General features: G+C 48.9%; 1 protein-coding gene across 2 annotated transcripts in view; it reads left to right on the top strand.

Annotated features, from left to right (window-relative positions):
* The window catches only part of ADD2 (adducin 2 (beta)), a 64,342-nt gene that overhangs the window by 9,099 nt on the left and 33,494 nt on the right, over positions 1-21,749 (top strand). For both annotated transcript variants that reach the window (XM_006880858.1, XM_006880859.1), the window contains 5 exons: positions 1,467-1,605; positions 12,674-12,825; positions 13,239-13,319; positions 18,264-18,413; positions 20,220-20,363. In XM_006880858.1, coding sequence (XP_006880920.1) covers positions 1,467-1,605; positions 12,674-12,825; positions 13,239-13,319; positions 18,264-18,413; positions 20,220-20,363 — 666 coding nt within the window. The remainder of the gene's footprint in view (positions 1-1,466; positions 1,606-12,673; positions 12,826-13,238; positions 13,320-18,263; positions 18,414-20,219; positions 20,364-21,749) is intronic.

Below are 21,749 nucleotides of genomic sequence, written 5' to 3'. Positions count from 1 at the left end.
AGGGGACAGCCAGGGGTGGGAAGGGGACAGCCAGGGGTGGGAAAGGGACAGCCAGGGGTGGGAAAGGGACAGCCAGGGTGGGGAGAGGACAAAGGGTGTAAGGTGGGGATGGGGAGTGTGGGGAGGTGGAACGCACCAGGTTAAAATTGTATAACCAGGTGCTTGCCCTGTGGGTTCAGGAAGCCTGGCTCCACTTTCTGGGGAGCAGAGCTTGCCTGTGGAGTGTGTGGCGTCAGCGAAGACCATGCAGTGAGCGTTGGCCCTCCCATGGGGGTACTGAGGCCTTGAACACCTGTGCACGTAGGACCCTGAAGGAATGAATGTATGTTGCTGGTGGTAGGGGCAGGAGAGTCCACCTGACTTGTGGCCACCCCTATGGCCACTGGGAGGTTTGAGGGCTATGCAGTCCCTGCACAGCTGACCCACAGGGGAGCCGTGTCCACCTGTCCTCATTCACCTGTCAGAATGCAAGATCTGGCCACTTCTGAAGTCCCTTCTGCTTCTGGCACCTGTGGCCTAGCTGGTGGGGAGGGAGTTGTGCGGCTTAACTCAAAGGCGATTCCCCTTGGGAGGTTCAAATCTACCAGCTGCTCTGAACCAAAAAGATGGGCAGTGTTCTCCCGTATGACCGAGAGCCTCTGAAAACCTGCTGGAGGGTCCACTATGAGTTCTCAGTCCACAGCGGTGAATGAGTGTGCAGAGTAGAATGACTCCATAGGACTTGAAGGTTCCCCAAGTGAGGTGAGGAGTTGTGGGAGACTCCAGGGTGTGACCAGGAGGGATGGTGGATGTGGCAGGAGAGGCGCTGAGGCAGGCCCAGCCCAGGCTTCAGGCCTGAGTGGTGAGACTCGACTCTGAGGCTGGAGAAGGCCTGCTGCTTTCAGACCCTTTTCAGGTTGACCACTAGTTTAAGACGCTGCTTCCTCCTGAATGTGTCCCGCTGCCACCTAGTGGACGGCAGCGCCGTATTTGTGGCCTCCGTGTCTGTCATTGCACAGGACCCTCCAGCAGGAGCAGCTTTTGGGTTAAGCTGCCCGACTTCCTACCCGCCAGCTAGGCCACAGATGCTGGAAGCGGAAGGGACTTCAGAAGTGGTCAGATCCTACCTTTGGTGAGGTGAATGAGGACAGGAAGACACAGTGGAGCCAGAGGCATGGCTAGTGCAGAGGGACAGTGGCACTTTTCTTCCACAGCTCTGATCTAAAACGGGTCTCTTGACTTCCGAGTGCTGCCACTTCTGGTGTGGGGGCCCTTGCGTGGCCCTGAGACACCCTGGGTTCTGGGGGGCTGAGCAGAGAGGAAGGATACACAGGATCTGTTCCCAGCAGGCCCTTGTTCTGGTGAGACTTGGAAGAGTCTTGTCCCCAGGGGGCTAGTGGTAAGAGGGAAGCACTTGGAAGACCCTTTTTTGGGGCCTCCCCATGAGAAGCTGTATTGAGACCCGTCCCCCTGGGGTCCTGCTTCAGTCCTTCAGAGAGGAGCTTGAAGGCCTCATCCAGGAGCAGATGAAGAAGGGGAACAACTCATCCAACATCTGGGCCCTGCGGCAGATTGCGGACTTCATGGCCAGCACCTCCCAGGCCGTCTTCCCGACATCTTCCATGAGTATGTGGGCTGCTGGGGAGCTGCCAGGAGCAGAGGTGGAGGGTGGGGTGGGGGGAGGAGAGGAAGGAGCAGCCGGAGCAGCTTGGTTGCCAGGTTACCGAGTGGCACCGTCGCATTAGTCGGCCCGAGGGAGCCCAGCACCCGGGAGGCACTGCTGGCACTGATGTTTCTGCAGCTACAAAAGCCAAGACTCACAGGAGCCTTAACCTTGGTGCCCAGGAGTGGCAGGGGCATGCAGGGGTGGATGGACACTTAAGGGAGAGCCTGTTTCTAGTTCTGTGGGGAAGACATCCTGCTCTCAGAGACAATAACCTCAGTGTGACCCTCGTAAGTAGATTAGTAGGTAGGAAGGAGCTTTGCAACTCGAAGATGATCGTCTACTCCTTATACCCTTTGAAGGATCGGGGGCTGGGAGTGAGGGCAGTACTCCTTGTCACCCTGCTGCTGTTGTTAGGTGTCATCAAGTGCACAGACTCCTGGTGACCCTGTGAACAACAGCTCTGAGCCTTGGCCTGCCCTGCGCTGGTCTCATGACCTTGTGGAGGGTCTTGCTTTCTCTCCGAGACCCTCTCTCTTTCCCGGCTTGATGTCTTTTTCCAAGGACCATCCTTTCCTTGGCAACGTGACCAGAGCCTGCGAGGTGTAGTTTCACCCCCCCTTGCCTGTAAGGAGCACCCTGGCTGCACACCCTCCAGGACAGACCTGCGTGTTCGCTAGCCTGTCCACCCATGAGATGGTTAGTCCTCGTCTCCAGAACCACAATGCAAAGGCTGTTATCCTCACTACGGAAAATCCTCATGGCCTGGGGACGTCCGGCTCTGACTCAGGCTGCTGCATCCTCCGCTTCCAGGAACTGTGATGTTGGGCTTCGGAGAAGGTCACTGAAGCCAGGCTCTGTGCCCCACTGGACACACCACATGGACAGACCCACAGACAGGGACTGAGGGGAATAGGAGGAGGCATGAAGCTGCTTTCCTGGATGAGGAAGCATTCTCTGCTATGTTAAAGGATATCAAAGAATTACTTTCTCCTCAACAAGATCCTCACAAGATTACATATAATAGAAAACTAGGAAAATAATTGGGAAAGGGGAATAAAAATCATGGTACTGGGTTCTTAAAATAAGAAGAGTCCTGATGCTGTTGAGATGATACCAACTTATGACAACCATGTGTGTGGAATTTTCAATGGATGGCTTTTCCTGAAGGATCCCCACATCTCTCCTCCCAGCTACCTCTGGGTAGACTCTAACCAGCCACCTTCCAGTTGTCAGTGACTGTGTGGACCATTTGCACCACTGGAGAAACTACTGATCCAAAATTTTGGTGTATTTTTTTTAGCCTTTCTCTCAATATATGTAGACAATGCAAACAAAAAATAGGCTCATAATAGGGATGTAGTTTAAATAACCTACTTGCTATGCAACAGAGAGCTAGACAATGAATAAGGGTGATAGAAGAAAATGCAATGCCTTTGAGCTGTGGTGCTGGAGAAGAGTATTAAACATATCATGGACCACCAAAAGATGAACAGATCTGTCTGGGAGAGGCTGAACCAGGCTGCTCCTTGGAGGCAAGAATTTTGAAGCTCCATCTCACATACTTTGGGCACATGGCCAGGAGGGACCAATCCTTAAAGAAGGGCATAGTGATTGGAAAGGTGGAGGGATAGCACAGGCAAGGAAGACCCCAGATGAGATGGATTGATGCAGTAATAGGGGTAGGCATGTCAGAGACAGCAAGATGGGCTCAGTCTAGAGCAGAGTTCAGAGCTATTGTACATAGGGTCTCTATGAGTCACAAGCAACTCTCACAAGCCCATAACAACAAAAACAACATATAATAAAATATAATTTAACCATATAATTTTGAGCAGATGCATGTTTTATGGCCTAGCTGCATAAGAAGCTTGTTTAGTCAACTTCCTATCATTGGACTTTTAGGAAGCTCTGGTAGCTTAGTGGTAATGAGTCATGCTGCCAGCTCAAAGGCGCATGGTTCAAATCTACCAGGTGCTCCAGGGAGAAGGAAGGGCAGTCTCCTCGCACGCAGTGTACCGCCTCTGAAAACCCACTGGAGAATCAGCTCTGAGTTCCAACTCCACATGATCATCATCATTGGACTTTAGGTTGTGTCCAGCTTTTTGCTGTTGTGATTAACAATGCAATATGCATCTTTTAGGATAATCTATGATTATGTAGAGCTTTGATGCACTACTTAGCAAACCACCCTGCAGAAAGATAGGAACAGCTTACCTCCCACTCAGTGCACTTTTCTCCACCACAGTCTCTGCTGGTAGGTTTTATCATTCCTTTCTCCTTCCAGTTTGGTAAGTGATAAATATTTATTTACTGGCATCTTAGTGCGCATTTGATTACTAATGAGAGTGCATATGTTCCCATCTACATTGGGCCTCATCTTCTGGCAGTAAATTGCCTATCCGTACTTGTGTCAATTATTTATTTGTGTACTTTTTGCCTGTCAATTTGAAAGTATAAAAAGGGCTATCTTCCTGTTATCTGACAAATCCACTGCATTCTCCTACTAGTTTCTATTTTCTTTTAATATTGTCCTTGATGTTTTTATCTGGGGAAAATTACTTCATCCCCATGGTGTTAAGTCGCTTTTTATGTATGCTTTATGCCTTGAATGGCATGCTTAGAGGTTCTTTCTCCATCTGTACCATCTACTAGGACAAACAGATGTAATAATTCACCTTCCAGTGGTTCTTGGGTCATTGTCCACGTTTCTTCCTTCTCTGAAATGCCACGAATCACAATCTACCTAACTGCAAATGATATCTTTTAAATGTTGAGTATTAGACAGGGGAGCTCTGGTGGCCTCGTGGGTGAGGAAGGCGTTTCGAATGCAAGTGCTTCCCCGAGGAGGAAAGGTGGGAAGTCTCTCATGTCTCTGAGAGCCCGCAGGACGGTCAGTCACGAGTCCGCTCTGATGCCGTGACACGTAACTCTGCATCATTGGGTTAGAACTTTCTTCAAGGACCCGCTCCAGCCTCCAAACGTTCCCTCTTGGAATTGGATTGGGATCACAGTGGATGAATAGATTAATTTGGTGGTCATTTGGTAAATTGACAGTTTTCTGTTTGGGGGGGCTCTCGTGACCTACTGGGTAGAGGATGATGCGGCTAACACAAAGGTGGCATCCCCCCCCCCCCACTCCCCGAGCTTGTTCTAATCTCTCAGCAGCCATTTGGAAGAAGGATGGTCAGTCTCCTCCTGTGTGATTTACAGACTCGGAAAACCCCCTGGAGGGTCAGCTCTGAGTCAGTTCCGACGCCCCGGCACCGAGTTTGCCTTCTGTTGTTACGGCTGTGTTCTAGCAGGGTGCCTGGTACACACTCCGAAACTCAAGCCCGTGTTCTCACATCAGAATGACTCATCGCTGACCCTCCAGCGCTGGGTTTTCGGAGCTGTGAATCGCATTGGAGGAGATTGCCCGCCTTTCTCTGGAGGAGCTGCTGGCCAAGCCTTTGAGGTGGCCCTGTGACTCCCCGTGGACTGCACCCCCAGAGCTCCATGCGGCACACACCAGGTACTCAAAAAATACTCACAAGACGACATCGTAGACCCTTTCAGAACAAAGTGAATTTTCCACTTACTCTATCTCCTTTAATGTCTGCGAGAGAAGTTGAGTTTTCTTCATACCATCCCCAAGATTTCTGGACGTTTCCCTAGATATCCAGTGTATTCCTGTTACTGTGAAGGAAACTTGCCCTGTTTCCTTTTCTTCTTAAAGCTGGCGTGTAGGAAGATCATTGTATATATAGATTTAAACGAGCTTCTTGTAGAGCTTTTATTTTTTAATATTTCATTTCATTCTCTTGGGTTCTGTGTCTAGAAAATCACGTCATCTGCAAATCATGCTGATTTTGTCTCCTTTACTTCGACCCTTCAGCTCTTTTCTCTCGTTTTCCCCATCACAGCCCTTAGAACTCTCTGAATAACGTTTAATAATAGATTGGAGGGTTGGAAAATAATCATTTTGTCTTGTTTCTGATTTTAATGGGTGCTTTTTTACCATAAGAGTTTGAGATAATTTTGTGTGTATGTGTTTTTAAAAGAGCCCGTTCAAGTCTAGTTAACTATGAGTTTTTCTCGGAAATGGATGTTACCTTTTACCATATATATTTCTTTTTCTTCCTCTGAGCTGCTCGTGTAATGAATGGGTTTCTGAATGTTGGATTACTCGTGTGCCATTCTTTTAAAAATGTTCTTCCAGATATGTTAGCATTTGACTAAGGAGTTTCTTATCTGTCTTCATGCGTGAGATGGGTCAGCCGTATGCTTTTCTGGCCATTATGTCTGATACTGGAGAAAGTCTATAATTTCATAACATGAATTAGGACACTCCTTTTGTTGTTGTTGTTCTGATGAAGTTTAAATGAGATGAAAAAGATCTGGTTCTTGAAGGTGCTCTGTTAGCATGGTCCCTAAGAAATTGCTCTGCTAACCCAGTGCTCCTGCCTCTCTGGTGGTTCGAATCCATCCCTGGCTCCTCAGAAGAAGGATAGGCAATCTCCTCGGGTGCAGTTTAAACTGGAGGATCAGCTGTGAATCAGTTTCAGCTCAGTGACAGTAAGTTTGTTTTGAGAGTGGTTGGGGTTTTTGTTTAGTGTTAAGTCATCCAGATGTGAGACATTCTTATGATTTTTTTTTTCTTGTACATTTTCCCCCTTTCATTTTAACTGGGGATTTGATTTATTTTGCTGCTGCTTGAGTAAATTTTTGGCACCAAAATAATCTGTGTTTTGGAACTTTCAAAAACTCTTCAAATGACTTGTAGTATTTGCACCATTTAGAGGGTGTTTTTTTTTAATTTTCTACTAGTTTATTTATAAAATTGAATGCATTGTTTTCAAGAACAAATTCTTTCCATTTCCCTCATACCCCCACCCAACAAACTGTACAACCTCAACCCTGTACATCCTCATCCCTCTGCTTCCAACCTCTCCCACCCTCTTAGATCCTTACACTCATTCTACAAAAACAGTTTTATACAATATATATTGTTGTGGGACTGAGTTCATTCACTCAGCATAATGCTCTCCAGTCCCTCCCAAGTTAGGTAATAATTACAAAATCATTGCTCCTGCGTGCTGCATAGTATTCCATTGTGTGAATGCACCATAATTTCTCAATCCATTCATTTGTGGTTGGACATTTGGGCTGTTTCCATGTTCTTGAGATGGTGAATAACGCTGCTATGAACATTGGTGTACAGATCTCCGTCTGTGCCTCAGTTCTCCCTTTTAGGGTTTCTGCTGAGGGCAGAGTGACTTCCTCTTTGACTTCCTCTTCTCACTCTGCATGTGGACTTCCAGCTCCTCTTTGTTGATTGCTTTGTAGACTTTCCCAAAGCCTTTCTCATAGAAATCAACTCTTAGATTTCATTATCTAGCTTACTAAGTTTCCTCCTTCATAAACTTTTGACTTTATTTAGTAAGTCATAGCTTTTCTTTGAGATGTCCCAATAACGTGGTCATCAAAGCATTTGACTGCTTTGACCGAAAGGTTGGAAGTTCAAACCCACCTGCTGCTCCATGAGATAAAGATGGGGTAGTCCACGTTTAAAGATTCCTAGCCTTGGAAAAGTATTCTCCCACCCCCAAGCCCAGCTTTGGCTTTATCCAGTGAGTTTTAGCAAACAATATTTGTAGTATCATTAATTTCTAGATAGTTTACACTGCTGATTTGGTTTGATGTTTATTCTGAGAGCTGTGCAGCCGCAACTTCCAAATAGTTGACTTTCTGTTTTTTTAAAAAAAGGTTTGTGTTCTAAAGTAGTTTCATTGATTTATAATTGGACAAATTATAACAGGCTTGTCTTGGGGAAGGTGAAACCAGGCTGCTCCTTGGAGGCAAGGATTTTGAAGCTCCGTCTCACATGCTTTGGGCACATGGCCAGGAGGAGCCAGTCCTTTGAGAAGGACATCATGCTTGGAAAGGTGGAGGGACAGCGCAGGAGAGGAAGACCCTGGATGAGATGGATTGACACAGTGACTGGGGCAATGGGATTAGATGTGTCGGAGTCAGTGGGACTCGCTCAGGATAGAGCAGGCTTCAGAGCTGTTGTGAGTCACAAGTGACTTGATGGCACATAACAACAATTTGAAATGTGACAGAAAGTTATCATTTGACATGATACATGGATATAGACTCATTTTCTAGGGGATGTACTTTATTTCCATCTTTATAGTTTTATAAAAAAATCTATTATGTCTTGCATCTCCTACTATATTTTATTTCTGTTAGTTGCTTTTTTTAAAAGTATGTTTTGTTCACTGTATATTGATGAAATGTTATTCAGAGTAGAAGTATTCTTTATAGTTATGTCTTTATTAAGATTCTTTTTAATACATATAAACCTCACCTCATTGCCAATAAGTTGAAAGTAACTTACAGCTGACCCTCCAGCAGATATTCAGAGGCTGTGAATCGCACCGTGGGAGATGGCCCGTCATTCCCCTGCAGAGCCCCTGGAGGGTTCAAATCACCAGAGAAGCAGGACCTTTGGGATGGCAGTGCAGCTCCCTAGCCACTAGAACACCAGAGCTCCCTAATCCATGCAAAATCCAGTAAAATGTCTGTTTGCCAAAGAGAATATTGCTTTATCTAATATGCTTTGATATCATCATTATAACCTCTGTTTCATTTTCTTTATAGTTCCCTGGCATACTTTTGATGATTTTTCCCCCCAACCTGTTTAGGATTACTTTATTTTAGGCTCATCTCTTAAAAGACGTCTGTACCCAAAGGCATATGTGACTCTTAGCAAAGAAATTTGAGGCAGCCTAGTTTTTAGTCCTTTGTAGGTAACCAAGTCTTTTTAAAAAATATTTTTTCAAGTGTTTGTGGATTTCCCTCTTTTCTTTGTATCTCAGAGATGGTGACTATTGTTATGTGTTCTCAGGTCATAACCGACCCCTTGCTGACCCACCCGTGGTTTTCAGAGGCAGCAAATCACATGGAAGGAAATTGTCCATTTTTTTCTGGTGGATTCAAACCATGTACCTCTGTGTTAGCAGAGCAGACACCTTACCACTAGGCTACCAGAGCTCCACCAGAAATGTTGTAGGAAGCATGTAATTGTACCTTTCTTCTTAATGGAATTTTGCCCCAAGGGTGCTGTAACTTTCTATAGTTTGTATACCCAGGTATTTTTTCATTTGAAAACTTTTTCTTCTTTTGTATCAATCCTGATTGTGTGTTGTCGGATTGTTCTCTTATACTCATTGTAGTCTCTCTCCTAGTTTTCATGTTCATTGTATCGGTATCATCATTGTATCATGTAGACCCGTGTTCTTTGTATCAGTATCATTGTATCATGTAGACCCATGTTCATTGTAACAGTGATCAGCAGAAGAAAGGAAGAGGTTGCCCCCCTCCCCAAATTTGAAGCTGCCTTTCAAATCTGATTGGTACAGACCCAGAGCTTCTTAAACAGGGGATGTGGAGAGAGGAGGTACTTCCCAAGTGTCATGAGTTCAAGCCCAGAGAGTCACCCTCTGTCGTTCACTCCGTTCACTCTGTAATTAGGGTTTGGGGTTTGTTTATTTGTTTGCATTGACAACTGACTGACTCATTGCCGTTGAATCAGAATTGACTCATAGCTGACCCTCCCCTGGGTTGTAGGTTGCCAAAGCACGAGAGGAAATTGTGCCTCTTTCTCCCTTGGAACAGTTGGTTGATTTGACCCACCAGAGAGGCACAGCAGACACTAACAGTGGTTAGTGCCACTACCCACTGACGAGGCCACCAGACTGTCCTTTGTCTGTATGGAGGTTGTCAGGTGCCATCAAGCATGCTGTATCTCCACTTTTTCAAGCATGATGTCCCTCTCCCAGGAATAGCCAGCCTCTTTTAGCAACATGCCTAAAGTATGTGAGAGGAAGCTTCAGCATCCTTGCCTCCCAGGAGCCCGCTGGCTGCACCTTCTCCAGCACACGTCTCTTATTTGGCTGTCCATAGGATAGCTGGCGTTAGTCTCAGCATTTCACAGAAGGCTTTGGTGCATGTTCGGCTTTCTTCTGTGCTTTCTTAGCTACTTTAAGAAATCACTGAGTTGCTTGTAGTTGTAAACAGGGGGACTATGGCTCTCAGACATCCTGACTTGTGAGCCTGACCCTCATAACCATTCATTCTGTTGAGATGCTATAAGCAGAGCGTTCAACTTCCGTGTAGCCCTCTTGTTCCCTTCTGCCACCTGATCCTGTGGTGAGCCTGTTCTCACAGCCAGAACTCCACATGGTGGGGACACAGGTCCCCATGTGACAAAGTGTTTACAGTCCTCACTGGAAGTCTGGTGGTGGTGGTGTTGTTATGTGCAATCGAGTCACCTGCGACTCATAGTGACCCTACACACAATAGTTTTGAACACTGTCTTACCTACCCCAAGATAGTCCCTCTGTCTCCAACACACCTACCCCCATTACCTCAGTTACTGTGCCAATCAAGGGTCTTCCTCTTCTGTGCTGTCCCTTCATCCTTCTAAGAATGATGTCCTTCTCTGAGGATTGGTCCCTCCTGGCCGCATGCCCAAAGTATGCAAGACACAACTTCAAAATCTTTGCCTCCAAGGAGGAGCTTGGTTTCACACTATCCAAGACAAACCTGTTAGTTCTCTTAGCCGTCATGATAGTATGTTTAGTACTCTTCTCCAACAGCACAACTCAAAGCCATTGATCCTTCCTCTGTCATACTTAGTCATTGTCCAGCTCTCTGACACATAGCAAGTAATTGAAAAGCCTATGGTCTAGATCAGGTGCACCTAGTCTCTAGACTGACATCTTTGCTCTTTAGCGCTCTTGAAAGGGCCCTCATAGATTTTTTTTTTCCAGTGTAATTTTCCTTTTGATTTCCTGACTGCTGGAGCCAAGAGTGATTGTGGAAATGAGCAAGCTGAAATTGTTAGCAATATCAGTCTCTTCTCCATTTATCATGATGCTGTCAGTTGGCCCAGTGGTGAGAATCTTTGTTTTGAATTTTTGAGAATCTTTGAAGTTGCACTTAAATCCATATTGAAGATTGCAGTCCTTAACCTTCTGCCACAAATGTTTCAGGTCCTCCTCAGTTTCAGCAAGGTTGTGTCAACTGCATAACGCAAGTTGTTGATGAGTCTTCCTCCAATTCTGATGCCACGTTTCTCCTCATAGTTATTTGCAAAAGGAGGACTCAAACAAGTATGGGTTTGAAGACCACAATAACCTTATTTGTGCCTGGAGAACTTCCACTTCTGATGTGCTACGCCTTCTTGTGGTCTGAGAGGAGGCAGAGATGCCCATCCTGTGCTGAGGAATTCAGGCCAGTCAACTTACTTGGAAATTCAATCTTTGTTCTTGTCAGACTAGCCGGGCTTTTGGTCTGCTGCTGTCCCTGACAACCTTGTGTGCAGGACAACGTCCTGGTTGTGGGTCACATCGGTCCGCTCAGGCCGTGAGTGTCCACTCCGCTTGCTTCCTGATGCTTTGGCAGCACCCATCTGTGCCAGGCAGGCATCATCTCAGCTAATGGGAAACTTGATGCAGCACACGCATCGTGCTGTGAGGTTTATTAGGGGGCTCCGGACGGCATTTTAATCCCATTAGAGTTGTCAGTGGGAAGCTGGACGAGGCTCCTGGCCAGCTCCCCTATTAGCTGGAGTCCTTTCCTAGTCATTCCTCCACTGATTCCTAAACACTGAGTCATCGGAGCGCTAGGGCACAGCGGCACTGCTCTGAGGCACGAGGCACGCAGGCCCTGGCACTGTGGTCACTGGAACACACTGGACAGAGCTCTTCAGACCTTCCAGATGCCCTGGGAACAAGACTATTAAACCCCATAGGCTCACTTCCAAATTCCATCATACCACTCAAAATGCCCAGAAAGAATGAAAAACCACCCAGCGCACTGCACGTTTATGGAGATACAGATGTGCACTGCCTGAGGCCTCAGGCCCTTTAGCCAACCACAGAGGTGCCGACTTCAGAGACTGTGGCTTCTCAGGAAAGCTGTGGCTTGGCTTCCTGGCAGGCCTGGCACTTTGCCCTGCATCTCAGTCACAGCAAATGCTGTTACATGGTACAGTCCAAATGATGTGATGAGATAATTGCATTTCTAATGATAAGTGATAATCGCAGACCTAATGATACTTCAGTCACCTTGTCGGGAGGGGCCAGTCCTCAGAAAAGTCAACGAAAGTGAGGGAGACCCTCAACGAGACGGACCGAGGCAGTGCCTGCAGCAGTGGGCCGGAGCACGTCTGAGATCACGCAGACGGCACAGGGCAGGGCTATTCACAGGGTCAGCAGGAGTCGTAGCTGCCTGGACAGCACATCACAGCAATGATTAGTAACTTCTTATTGAAATGAACACAGAATATACCCATATTTCTTTTTAGAAGAAATTCTGGCCTTTATTTAGTCTCCACCTTTAGCATTTATGGTAAGCTTAGCAGGCTTAAGATCCCTTCGTTCTGTGACCTTGAGTTTGGCCATGATTTTTGACCAGAAGCAATGCCATTCCTACCCTGCTAAGCAGAGGACCGCGCTGGGCACTCTCTGGGTTTTCACTGTATAACCACTTTCAAGTCTATCTGGGAATAAGTCCAGCCAGGGTGCTGCTTTGAGGCAAGGAGGCTGAAACGTCATCTAAGATGCTTTGTGCAGGTTGATAGGCAGGGCGGGGCCTGTCCTTGGAAAAAGACATCATGCGGGGAAAGGCGGAGGGTGGGAAGAGGAGAGGAGGCCCCTGTGTGAGGTGGAGTGGTGCAATGACTACAGCAAGGTGCTCCAGCATGTTGGAGCTCCTGAAAGTGGCTCAGGGTAGGACAAGGTTCAGACCTTTTGTTGACAGGGTCACTATGAATGTGATCCACTTGATGGCAGCACCTCCCAACAGTAACAACAACAGTAACATTTAAGGACTTAGCTCTGGCAGCCAAAGGCGGCTTCTTTCTCTGTCTGGCAACGTCCCTTGTGGAGCTGTCATGCTAGGGGGAACTTGGGGCGCACTGGGGCGGGGTGAGGGAGGACAGCGGGCCCCTGGCCCTGAGCACGGCCGCTGCCCCCTTAGACTTCTCCTCGATGACGCCCATCAACGACCTCCACACGGCTGACTCCCTGAATCTGGCCAAGGGGGAGCGACTCATGCGGTGCAAGATCAGCAGCGTCTACCGCCTCCTGGACATTTACGGCTGGGCCCAGCTAAGCGACACCTACGTCACGGTAAGGAGAGCGTCCTGGGGCGGGGGCCCGCACTAAATCCAAAAGGAGCCCTGCTGGTGGCCTGGGAGGAACATTCACCCAGACCTTCCGCGGTTTCTAACCACATTAGGTACCTCGGATAGACGGTCTGGTGGGTGCAGTCTTCTCCCATGGGGTTGACTGCCTCGGAAAGCCCGCTGGATGGTCAGCCACGAGTCAGTTCCAACTCATTGGTACTTAACAACTTGTAGCTCTAAGTGAAGGAAGGTGTCTCTCTCAGAGCTGCCATAAGTGGAGAAGAGAGAAGGAGAAAAGCTCTTTGGAGGAAAACTTGGGTGCAGTGGATGCTGGGAGAGAAGGGGTCCCATCAGAGCATCCTTGGCATCAACCCGTCTCCCCTGGCCCCTGAGCACCCCTTTATGTCTCTTCTCCAGTTACGAGTCAGCAAGGAGCAGGACCACTTCCTGATCAGCCCCAAGGGAGTCTCTTGTAGCGAGGTCACGGCATCCAGCCTGGTGAGTACTGCCCAGTGTCACACGAACCGCTCTCCACGGTGAAACTACCACGCGTCCTCTCTCCACCCGTGGCTGACCATCTCTGCTTTAGCCTCAGTCATCCATGAAGTCTGGACAGGCAGAGGAGACACCTGGGCCTCAGAACCCAACGCATGACGCAGCCAGGCCACGTGGGAGGGCAGGCCCAGAGTGTCCACAGAGCGGACCTGTGGGAGGCAGAGCTTGGGACTGGGCCTCAGAGGCTGCGGGTGGGGGAGGCCTGTGGATGGAGGAGCCAATGCTTTATGTCAAATCAAGGCGAGACTTGTCCAGCTGCAGTGCTGGTGACAGGGAGCTCTGGCCCCGTTCTCCTTATTGGTGTGTGCAGATTGAGAAGACTGGTGGGAGCATTTTTGGTAGAATACAGTAGAAAGCTCTGTCTTAGAAGGAGAAAAGGCCCAATGTTTCCTGGCTACGTGATATGTGCGGCTGGTACCTTCATCCAGGGAAGAGGACATCACACTGGGGCTCTGCCAGACGTGAGATGCTTGGGATAGAGAATCTCATGACTCGTTTGAAAAGTCCTAGCTAACCAAACTCAGACTAGGTGAGCAGGGGACCTTGAGGACTTGAAGGTCCCACCAATGTTCTCAGGATAGAACACAAGGACTCTGAGAAAGTGACAGGCACATGGCCTCCCAAACAGATCATGGCCAGGTGGGACCAAGGCCACAGAGACAAGGATGACACAGTCCCTGTCTTGCAGGAGATCATGATTGGCTCAGGGCCGACAGACAAGGTGGTCAGGGACTAAATCACAGGATGAAGGGTGCTCTGGTAGAGAGAAAGCAAGCTTGGGGGGCAGGCCTTGAGAAGGGGATCCCAGCCTCGTGTGCCGTGAGAGGTGGAGGGATGGAGGAAGCTTCTAGAATGAGCTTCTAGAATGCTAGAGTGCACCAATGTGGGTGAGTAGATTTGGGCCAAGGTGCCAACGAGTGGATCAGAGAGAGGGGGATGAGGTCCTGGGAGCCATGCAGCATCTGAGGGGCCAGGTGAGTGGCAGAACACTCATTGCCAGGTTCTTGTTGTCTGGGGGTGAGGTTAGAAAGACTAGGGCCCTGGACGTCCCATCGAGGCATGTGGCCTTATTCCATCAGACACACAGAGCCACTGAAGTGTTTTAAGCAAGTGAGGACAAAGATCAGATTCTCAGTGGAGGTGATGGCATGCAGAGCTGTGCGGCCGCCAACTTCAGCAAGGCCTCTGCTGGGGCTGTGCAGTAAGCTGGTGGAGGGAGGCTGGCCATTCTTGGCCTGTGGGATGTTCTCATCCTACAGAAGAGGCTCTGGATTGGAGCAGGGATTGGAGACATCTCATGATGTGTTGGGTTAAAAGCCTGGGTTTTTGTGTGAGCAGCTGGCTGAACTTTGCAGAGAAGCTCATCACATTTGGTCATCATAAGCTCCAAGGAGATCCTGCCCGGAGTTTGTGGTTTGGAAGGCAAGGTGTGAGGTGGTCAGGAAAGCTATGTCGACTTAGGGCTGCCGTGTCCGGCTGCCTGGTTCGTACACTGCACAAGGAAGCCTGGCCATGAGAGAGAGACGCAAGGCTAGACCCAGCTGGGCTCCACTAATTCTACATTCTGACCTCAGGCTGCGTTTTTTGAATGGGAATGACAGCACCTGCCCATCAGACTCTGGCACCTGGGCTTTGACCTCACGAGAGAAATGCCTCTTGTCATTTGTACACAGGCGTCATTTGGGCTTGTAGCTCTTGGCCTCTTGATATTCTTGTGTGACCATAGTTTACAAATATGAGGATGACAGAGGAAACTCATGCGGTCACGGAGACACCATCGCAGGGAACTCTGAGTATTCGAGGAAGCAGGAGAGTTGGGCTGAAGTGGTGACACAGCCACTACAGGGGGGAGCCGCGAAGTCAACACTGGACACTCACAGCTGTGAGGGCCCCCAGTGAGAGAATCACCGCCACTTCCAGGGGTCAGGCAGCTTGAAAGGTCAAGCTCATCCTGTGAAGTTCACTTAAAGCAGAATTTTGTAAAATGGGATTTACTGACTGTCTTGGTCTCAAGATGTGCTTAAGTCAGTGGTGTCAACCAAACATCCCTAGCCCCACCAGAATCGGCCTCCTTCCCGTGGGGGCGTCTCTTCTCCCTGGGCTCCCAGACTGGACAGTTGGGGCTGACTGTCATGCTTCCTTCGGCGTGTCACCGAAACCCACTGTCACCAAGTCCGTTCTGCCTCATAGTGACCCTCTGTCAGTTGCCATGACCATCAGTCTTAATGGGAGCAACTGGTGGATTTGAACCACCAACCCTTTGCCTAGGTGCTCAGCACATAACCCACTATGCCACCAGGGTTCCTTTGGGGTGCCACCAGTCTCCTAGATAAGAGATAAAGCTATGGGGATTTTTAGAAGTGATACTCTAACTTGGTTAATACACAGAGAACACCTGTCGTTAATAAACTGGGGGACTCCCCCACTGCACAATCAGCACCCGTGGTAGCAGCAGCCAGGAAATCAAAAGCTGTGTTGGACTGTGGACATCTGCTGCCGTGGATCTCCCAGAATGCTAAAGAGCGGTGAAGTCCACTTAAAAACCATAGGCCCCTGATCCAAGCTATAGACCTGTCAGTTGCTCCTTGTGTATCTGAAAGTTGGACCATGAATAAGGATGGCGGGAGGAGAATCCGTGTCTTTGAGCTGTAGTGTTGGAGAAGAGCACAGAACACCCCACAGATACCCAAAGGACAAGCAGATGTGTCTCGGGGAAATTGCAGCCAGAGTGCTCCTTGGAGGAAAGGGTGGCGATGTTTCATCTCACATACTTTGGGCATGTTGTCAGGAGGGGCAAATCCCTGGAAAAAAAGACAATATTCTGGGAAAGTTGGAGGGTCAGAGAGAGAGGAGAGGCTCGATAGGGGAGCTGGCTGGATAGCAATAAAGTTGAGTAGTTCTAGCAGTGTTCTGACATTTTTCTCCTGGCTCTCATAGCAGGTTATTATCAAAGGTCAGTATCCTGTTGAACACGTGAAGCTTCCAGATAATTCCTTTCTCAAACATGCCTTTCTAAATGTTTTGTTTTTGTTTTTGTTTGCCTTTCTAAATGTTTTAGTCTCCTCTGTTCATATATAAGATGAAATCAAGTCTCCCAACATACGAACTTCAGGAAAAATAGCTCCGAGTCAAAAAGACCAGCAAACTCCATTTTTAGGGGAGATGGTGTGGTACACACACATTTAATGGGGTGTAAATCCATGGTGACTTTTATGCCTCCAGACAATTTCTGCCATGGCCTGAGGATAACAAGTCCCTTCAAGGTCAGTTCACTTAAAGTCAGGGATCAAGAGAACCAGTTGAATCCCCCTTCTAGCATATAAAATGAGCATCGCTTTTAGGGGAAACCTAGTCAAGTTCAGTCCAACTCATTTTTAGAGGAGATAATGAGGCTCTTCACTTTAGACTTAACAAAATACTTGGGCGCACCTGCCCATCTTAAAGCGTGACTCTCGGCTTCCTGCTTCATGAGACGCTTTGAAACTATTGAGAAGATAAAGGGAGGAAGGAGATGAAAGGTTAGCATCCGGACACTGATTGAGGCCCGCTTGGGTCCTACAGACTCAGGCCAGCCTCCTTCCAGACCACCTCGAGCTTAAATGCACAGAAGTGAGGCTCACAGGTAAGCGCAAGGAGGGTCGTTAGAGCAAGTCACAGGTGTCAACAAAGCCAGCAAATCGGATCCTTACTGTACCTCCCTTCCCTTTCACCCTTCCCTTTCACCTGCTCACCCCTGCGCCCTCCCTTTCCCGTTCCTGTCAAACCTTTCCTTAGCCGCCTCCTCCCCTCATGCCGCCAGCCGCCGTGCATGCTCTGTTCCAGCCTGTTGGTCAGCGCCCCTGCTCTCTCTGTGCCCAGGCAGAAGCACACAGCAGAGCTCCAGTCATTGCCGTGTCGCAGTCACAGAGCAACCTCCCTGGTGCTGGTGCTGTGGGCAATTGCTGTGTTAAGAGATCAGGCCGGTTTGCAGTGAGTCAGGCCAGCCGCTCGCCGAAGCCTTCAGGGCTGGTTTGGCCTTTCCCGCTCTCTTAGGAGTGGCATCCACTTCGTAAACAATAACGCCCCCGGAAATTCTGTGAACTTTGATAAATGTCAATAGTTGTAGAGGGACTTCGAGCCTTTTGTTCATAGGGTTGCTCTGAGTCGTGCTCGACTCAAAGACACTCAGCAACACTCTTATACACACAGCTTTTAAAAAAATTTTACATTGGTTTGAGTACAAAATTTGTCTTCATTGTACACACATGCTTCTTTTACTGTGACACCTCTTAACCCCTTGACGCCAGTGCCGATGGTGAGCCCCTTGACTGCTTCCTACTTGTTCTTTGAAGTTCACTTTGGGCTCACCGGTGAGACTATGCTCGTTATGCTAGGCTCTTTATCTGTGTGTAGATTGAAGCTTTTCCAGATAAGAAATAAAGACCAAGCTTGGAGGTCTCCGCTGGAAAGCCTTCCCTGGCCCTCCTCTAAGAGGCTGGGATGAAAGATTCCTCCTGTCTGCTTCTACAGAATTCTGTAAGGGGTCCTCTTCTGGTTTTTTGCTATCTGAAGTGTAGTCCATGGCATCATGTGGGGGGTCTGTTGTAAAGGACGACTCTCGGCCCCCGCCGACCTGCTGCCTCAGACTCTGCATTCTGGAATGTTCTCCAGGGCCTGATGCACACAGCAGAGACCCCGTTCCATCATGTTCAAGCTGAAAAACTTGACTCATCTGTTTTACACCTGAGTCCCCGTTAAGCTGGGGGCGCTCTGTCTTCCTCCAACACTAGGGGCGCCGTTGCACTCGGTGATCTGGGATGCGTGCAAAGGTGGGCAGGTGGAGGTGTGCTGCTCCCCCCGCCCTTCCCCAGGCACGTGTCTACCTGTCTCTCTCTTCCCGTTTCTCAGATCAAAGTGAACATCCTGGGGGAGGTCGTGGAGAAGGGCAGCAGCTGCTTCCCGGTGGACACCTCGGGCTTCTGCCTGCACTCGGCCATCTACGCCGCCAGGCCTGACGTGCGCTGCATCATCCACCTGCACACGCCGGCCACAGCTGCAGTGAGTCCCTCCCGCTGGGCGCCCACCCAGCGCCTCATCCCCAAGCCCTGTGGCCACGGCTCTGAGGTTCTCCCAGTGGAAAAGGCCTAGGCAGCTCGGGCTAATAGCAAGCCATCACGATTGTCTGGTGCTTGGCCAAGGTGAGGGGAGAAAGTGTCCACTGTGGGGACCTCCTCACAGTTTCACTACCTGCCAAGGTCTGAGCTGTGGAGCAAAGATAAAGTCAGGGCCTTTCCCCCAGCTCCTGCACGCCTCAGCTGCTGCATACCCAGCCCAGGCCGGCTTTCCAAGGTGTTGGCATCTCTCTCATTTCCAGCTGATCTGCTGGGAAACACAGGTCAGCCTTGTGGGTCTGTGACCCTCACATCCAGCCCAGATTCTGAGGAGGAGGGTGTGTTCACTGCAAACAGCTGATGCTGGGACCCTGGGCCACGCTCACTCATCATAGACTTGGATGCTGAGAGCAGGGGACAGGGATGAGGAACTGGGAGACGGAGAAGGTGGTCCCCAAGAGTCATCCAGTATTTCTCCACACACCCCTGTTACCTACAAAGATGACAGCCCCAGCCTTCACCTCGTCCCACCAAGCTCCAGGCCACAACCAGCGGCTGGTCACTCCGTGTGTTTCCTCAGTGAAGCTCACCAGCTCTGAGCTCACCAAAACAGAAAACCCATTGATTTTGAGTCAGTTCTAACTCACAGAGGCAGCTGTAATCTTTATGAGAAGGAGCTCTGGTGGCCTAGTGAGTAAGGGATTGTGTTGCCAATCCAAAGGCAGATGGTTCGAATCCACAGCGGTTTCATTGGAGAAAGATGGGCGGTCTCCCTTCATGCTGTTTACAGCCCCTGAAAAGCCACTTGGAGGGTCAGCTGTAAGTTCTGACTTGATGGCACATACCAGTCTATGGGGAGGAGACTGTTCCTTTCCTGCAGAAGCACTGGTGGTTTCACACTGCTCATATTCCAGTTGGCAGGTCAACCAGCAATGCCCTGCTTCACCCTGCATCGCCAGGCTCCACTAGGAGAAGGTGTTAGGTTCTGTGGAGTCAAAACTACCCCCAGCTGACCCTCCAGGGGGTTTTCAGAGGCTGAAATTCACATAGGAGGAGATTGCCCATATTCAAACCACCTACCTCTGGATGGGCAACGCAACTCCTTACCAACCAGGCTGCCAGAGAACTTAGACCTCAGGAGTTTGGACCCAGACTCAGTGCTGTGTTTGTGCTGAATATGTGTCTATGCCGAGCCTGGGGCCAGGAAAGGCCCCTAACTCTTCCTCACTTTGATGCACTCTTGGCTTTTAACTGAGGTGGAGGTGGGCTCCAGTCTTTCTGTAACCTGGTTACCTGACGCTTACCTTACACTGTTGTCAACAAACTGAGACTGGTTAATGGTTAGTGAAAGGGGTCTGAGCTGTTTATATATCTGGCCTCAGGGCTGTGAGTCTCCAGGAACCCATCCCAGGGAATCCAAGACCTTGCTTCCCACCAGCCTGGTTGAAAATCCACACCCTGCCTCTTCCCAGAGTGTTGAGATGAAAACAGGGCAGGGGCAGGGCAGGGCCAGGGGCAGGGGCAGCTCTGAGTAAATTCTTCCCACAAATTTGATAAGGTGTCAAGGCTCCTGATAAAACAGTGATAGAAAGACATTTCAGGAAGTAACACAGGAACATGACCCCAGTGGGAGGAGACAAAGGCCTGTGTGGTAGTCTTCCCCACCCCCAGCACCAACTAACTGGCCCTGCAGTGGAGCTGAGAAAGGTGAGGGGGGCCGCCGGTGCTAACCCGAACTCTGTGGCCTCTGCAGGTGTCAGCCATGAAGTGGGGCCTCCTGCCCGTTTCCCACAATGCCCTGCTGGTGGGGGACATGGCCTATTATGACTTCAATGGGGAAATGGAGCAAGAAGTGGACCGAATCAACCTGCAGAAGTGCCTTGGACCCACCTGCAAGGTCTGGCGTGTTTTCCTGGGACAAGGCGGTGGGTGGGAGCGCGGAGAATGTTAGACGTTACACAGAAACCGGAAGGAGGACGTAGAAGTACCTTCCTCATGTGGCTGGAGATTTTAATGCACACCCCAGACATGATGACTTGTATTTACAGAAGCTGGATCCTAAACTGAGTCCTCCTTTCCCCTTAGCAATATGTAGTAACCACCTTGGTTTGTCACGAAATATTTTTATGTCATTATACTTAGTTATTAAGTTAAGCCTCATGGTGTTAAATCACAGTATTACCATTTATCGAAACAGTCCTTCATGGTTTGACATCAGAAGGTTGTTGTCAGAAGTATCTGAATGTAAACAACACTGAGCTGGGATCATTTTCTTAGGTTAAATTCTTGGAGTTTTATGTCCTTAAGCTCTTCATTCTGATTGCTGCATTTCGTCCATAAAGTGACTGCCTCTTTGTTGTTTTGTTGGTGATGGTTTTTATGGGATTTTGTGATTTTTCTCTTTGCACTCATTTGTTCCTAGTATCCCTGAAGTTTGCTCAAATGGAAATTAGTACTCTGTGAGTGAGTGAGAGAGAGAGAGAGAGAGAGAGAGAGTCAATGTGATTTAGAAAAATGAAGTCGTCTTACTGCTGAGCTGACGTCTGAAGGCCCATGTCGTCACTAGTATGAGCCCCGAGTCGGAATTGACTCAGAGCTCACCCTTCAGTAGGTTTTCTTCCCCACCCCCCACCCATAGGTTTTCAGAGGCTGTAAATCACAAAAGAAGAGACTGCCCATCTTTCTCCCAAGGAGCAGCTGGTGGATTTGAACTGTCTGCCTTTGGGTTGGCAGCACTACTTCTTTTTAGAAAGGTCATACTAGCAGGTGGTCTGCTTAATCTTGGAGGTGCTTTGGGGTGCAGCCTAGTTGAGGGGCTCTTGTTCCTGTCTCTGCTAGAGATTCCCTGAGTGTCCTGCCTCCTAAGATGTAAAGTCCCGGGCTGTCCTCTGTGACTTTCTCTGAAGTGTCGTTCACAGTGCCTGGAGCAGGAGATGATGTTCACCTTGACCAAGTGCTAGGAGAATGTCAGGGAGCACTTTCTATTCGTGAAATCTTCTGTTGACCAGAGATGACATTTCTTTCCATTTCTCTGGTGGTGGTGGTGGGGTGGTTGAGGAAGTTCTAAGAAAGAAGCTGTATTACAATCCCAAAGGCTCATAGTTCGAATCCATCAGCTGCTCCGTGGGAGAAGAATGGAAAATCTCCTCCCAGGCCATTTACTGCCTCTGAAAACCCACTGGAGAGTCAGCTATGAGTCAGTTCCAGCATGACAACAAGCACATAATAACAATCACTAAGTAGGTTTTTGGACTTAAGCTAAAATGTCTCTGATAAAAAAAGT

The sequence above is a fragment of the Elephantulus edwardii genome, unplaced genomic scaffold (genome assembly GCF_000299155.1).
Source record: "Elephantulus edwardii isolate Elephantulus edwardi_28Jun2011 unplaced genomic scaffold, EleEdw1.0 scaffold00011, whole genome shotgun sequence".
NCBI lineage: Eukaryota > Metazoa > Chordata > Mammalia > Macroscelidea > Macroscelididae > Elephantulus > Elephantulus edwardii.
Note: the sequence above shows the minus strand (reverse complement) of the source record. Positions and strands in the feature narration are given on the sequence as shown.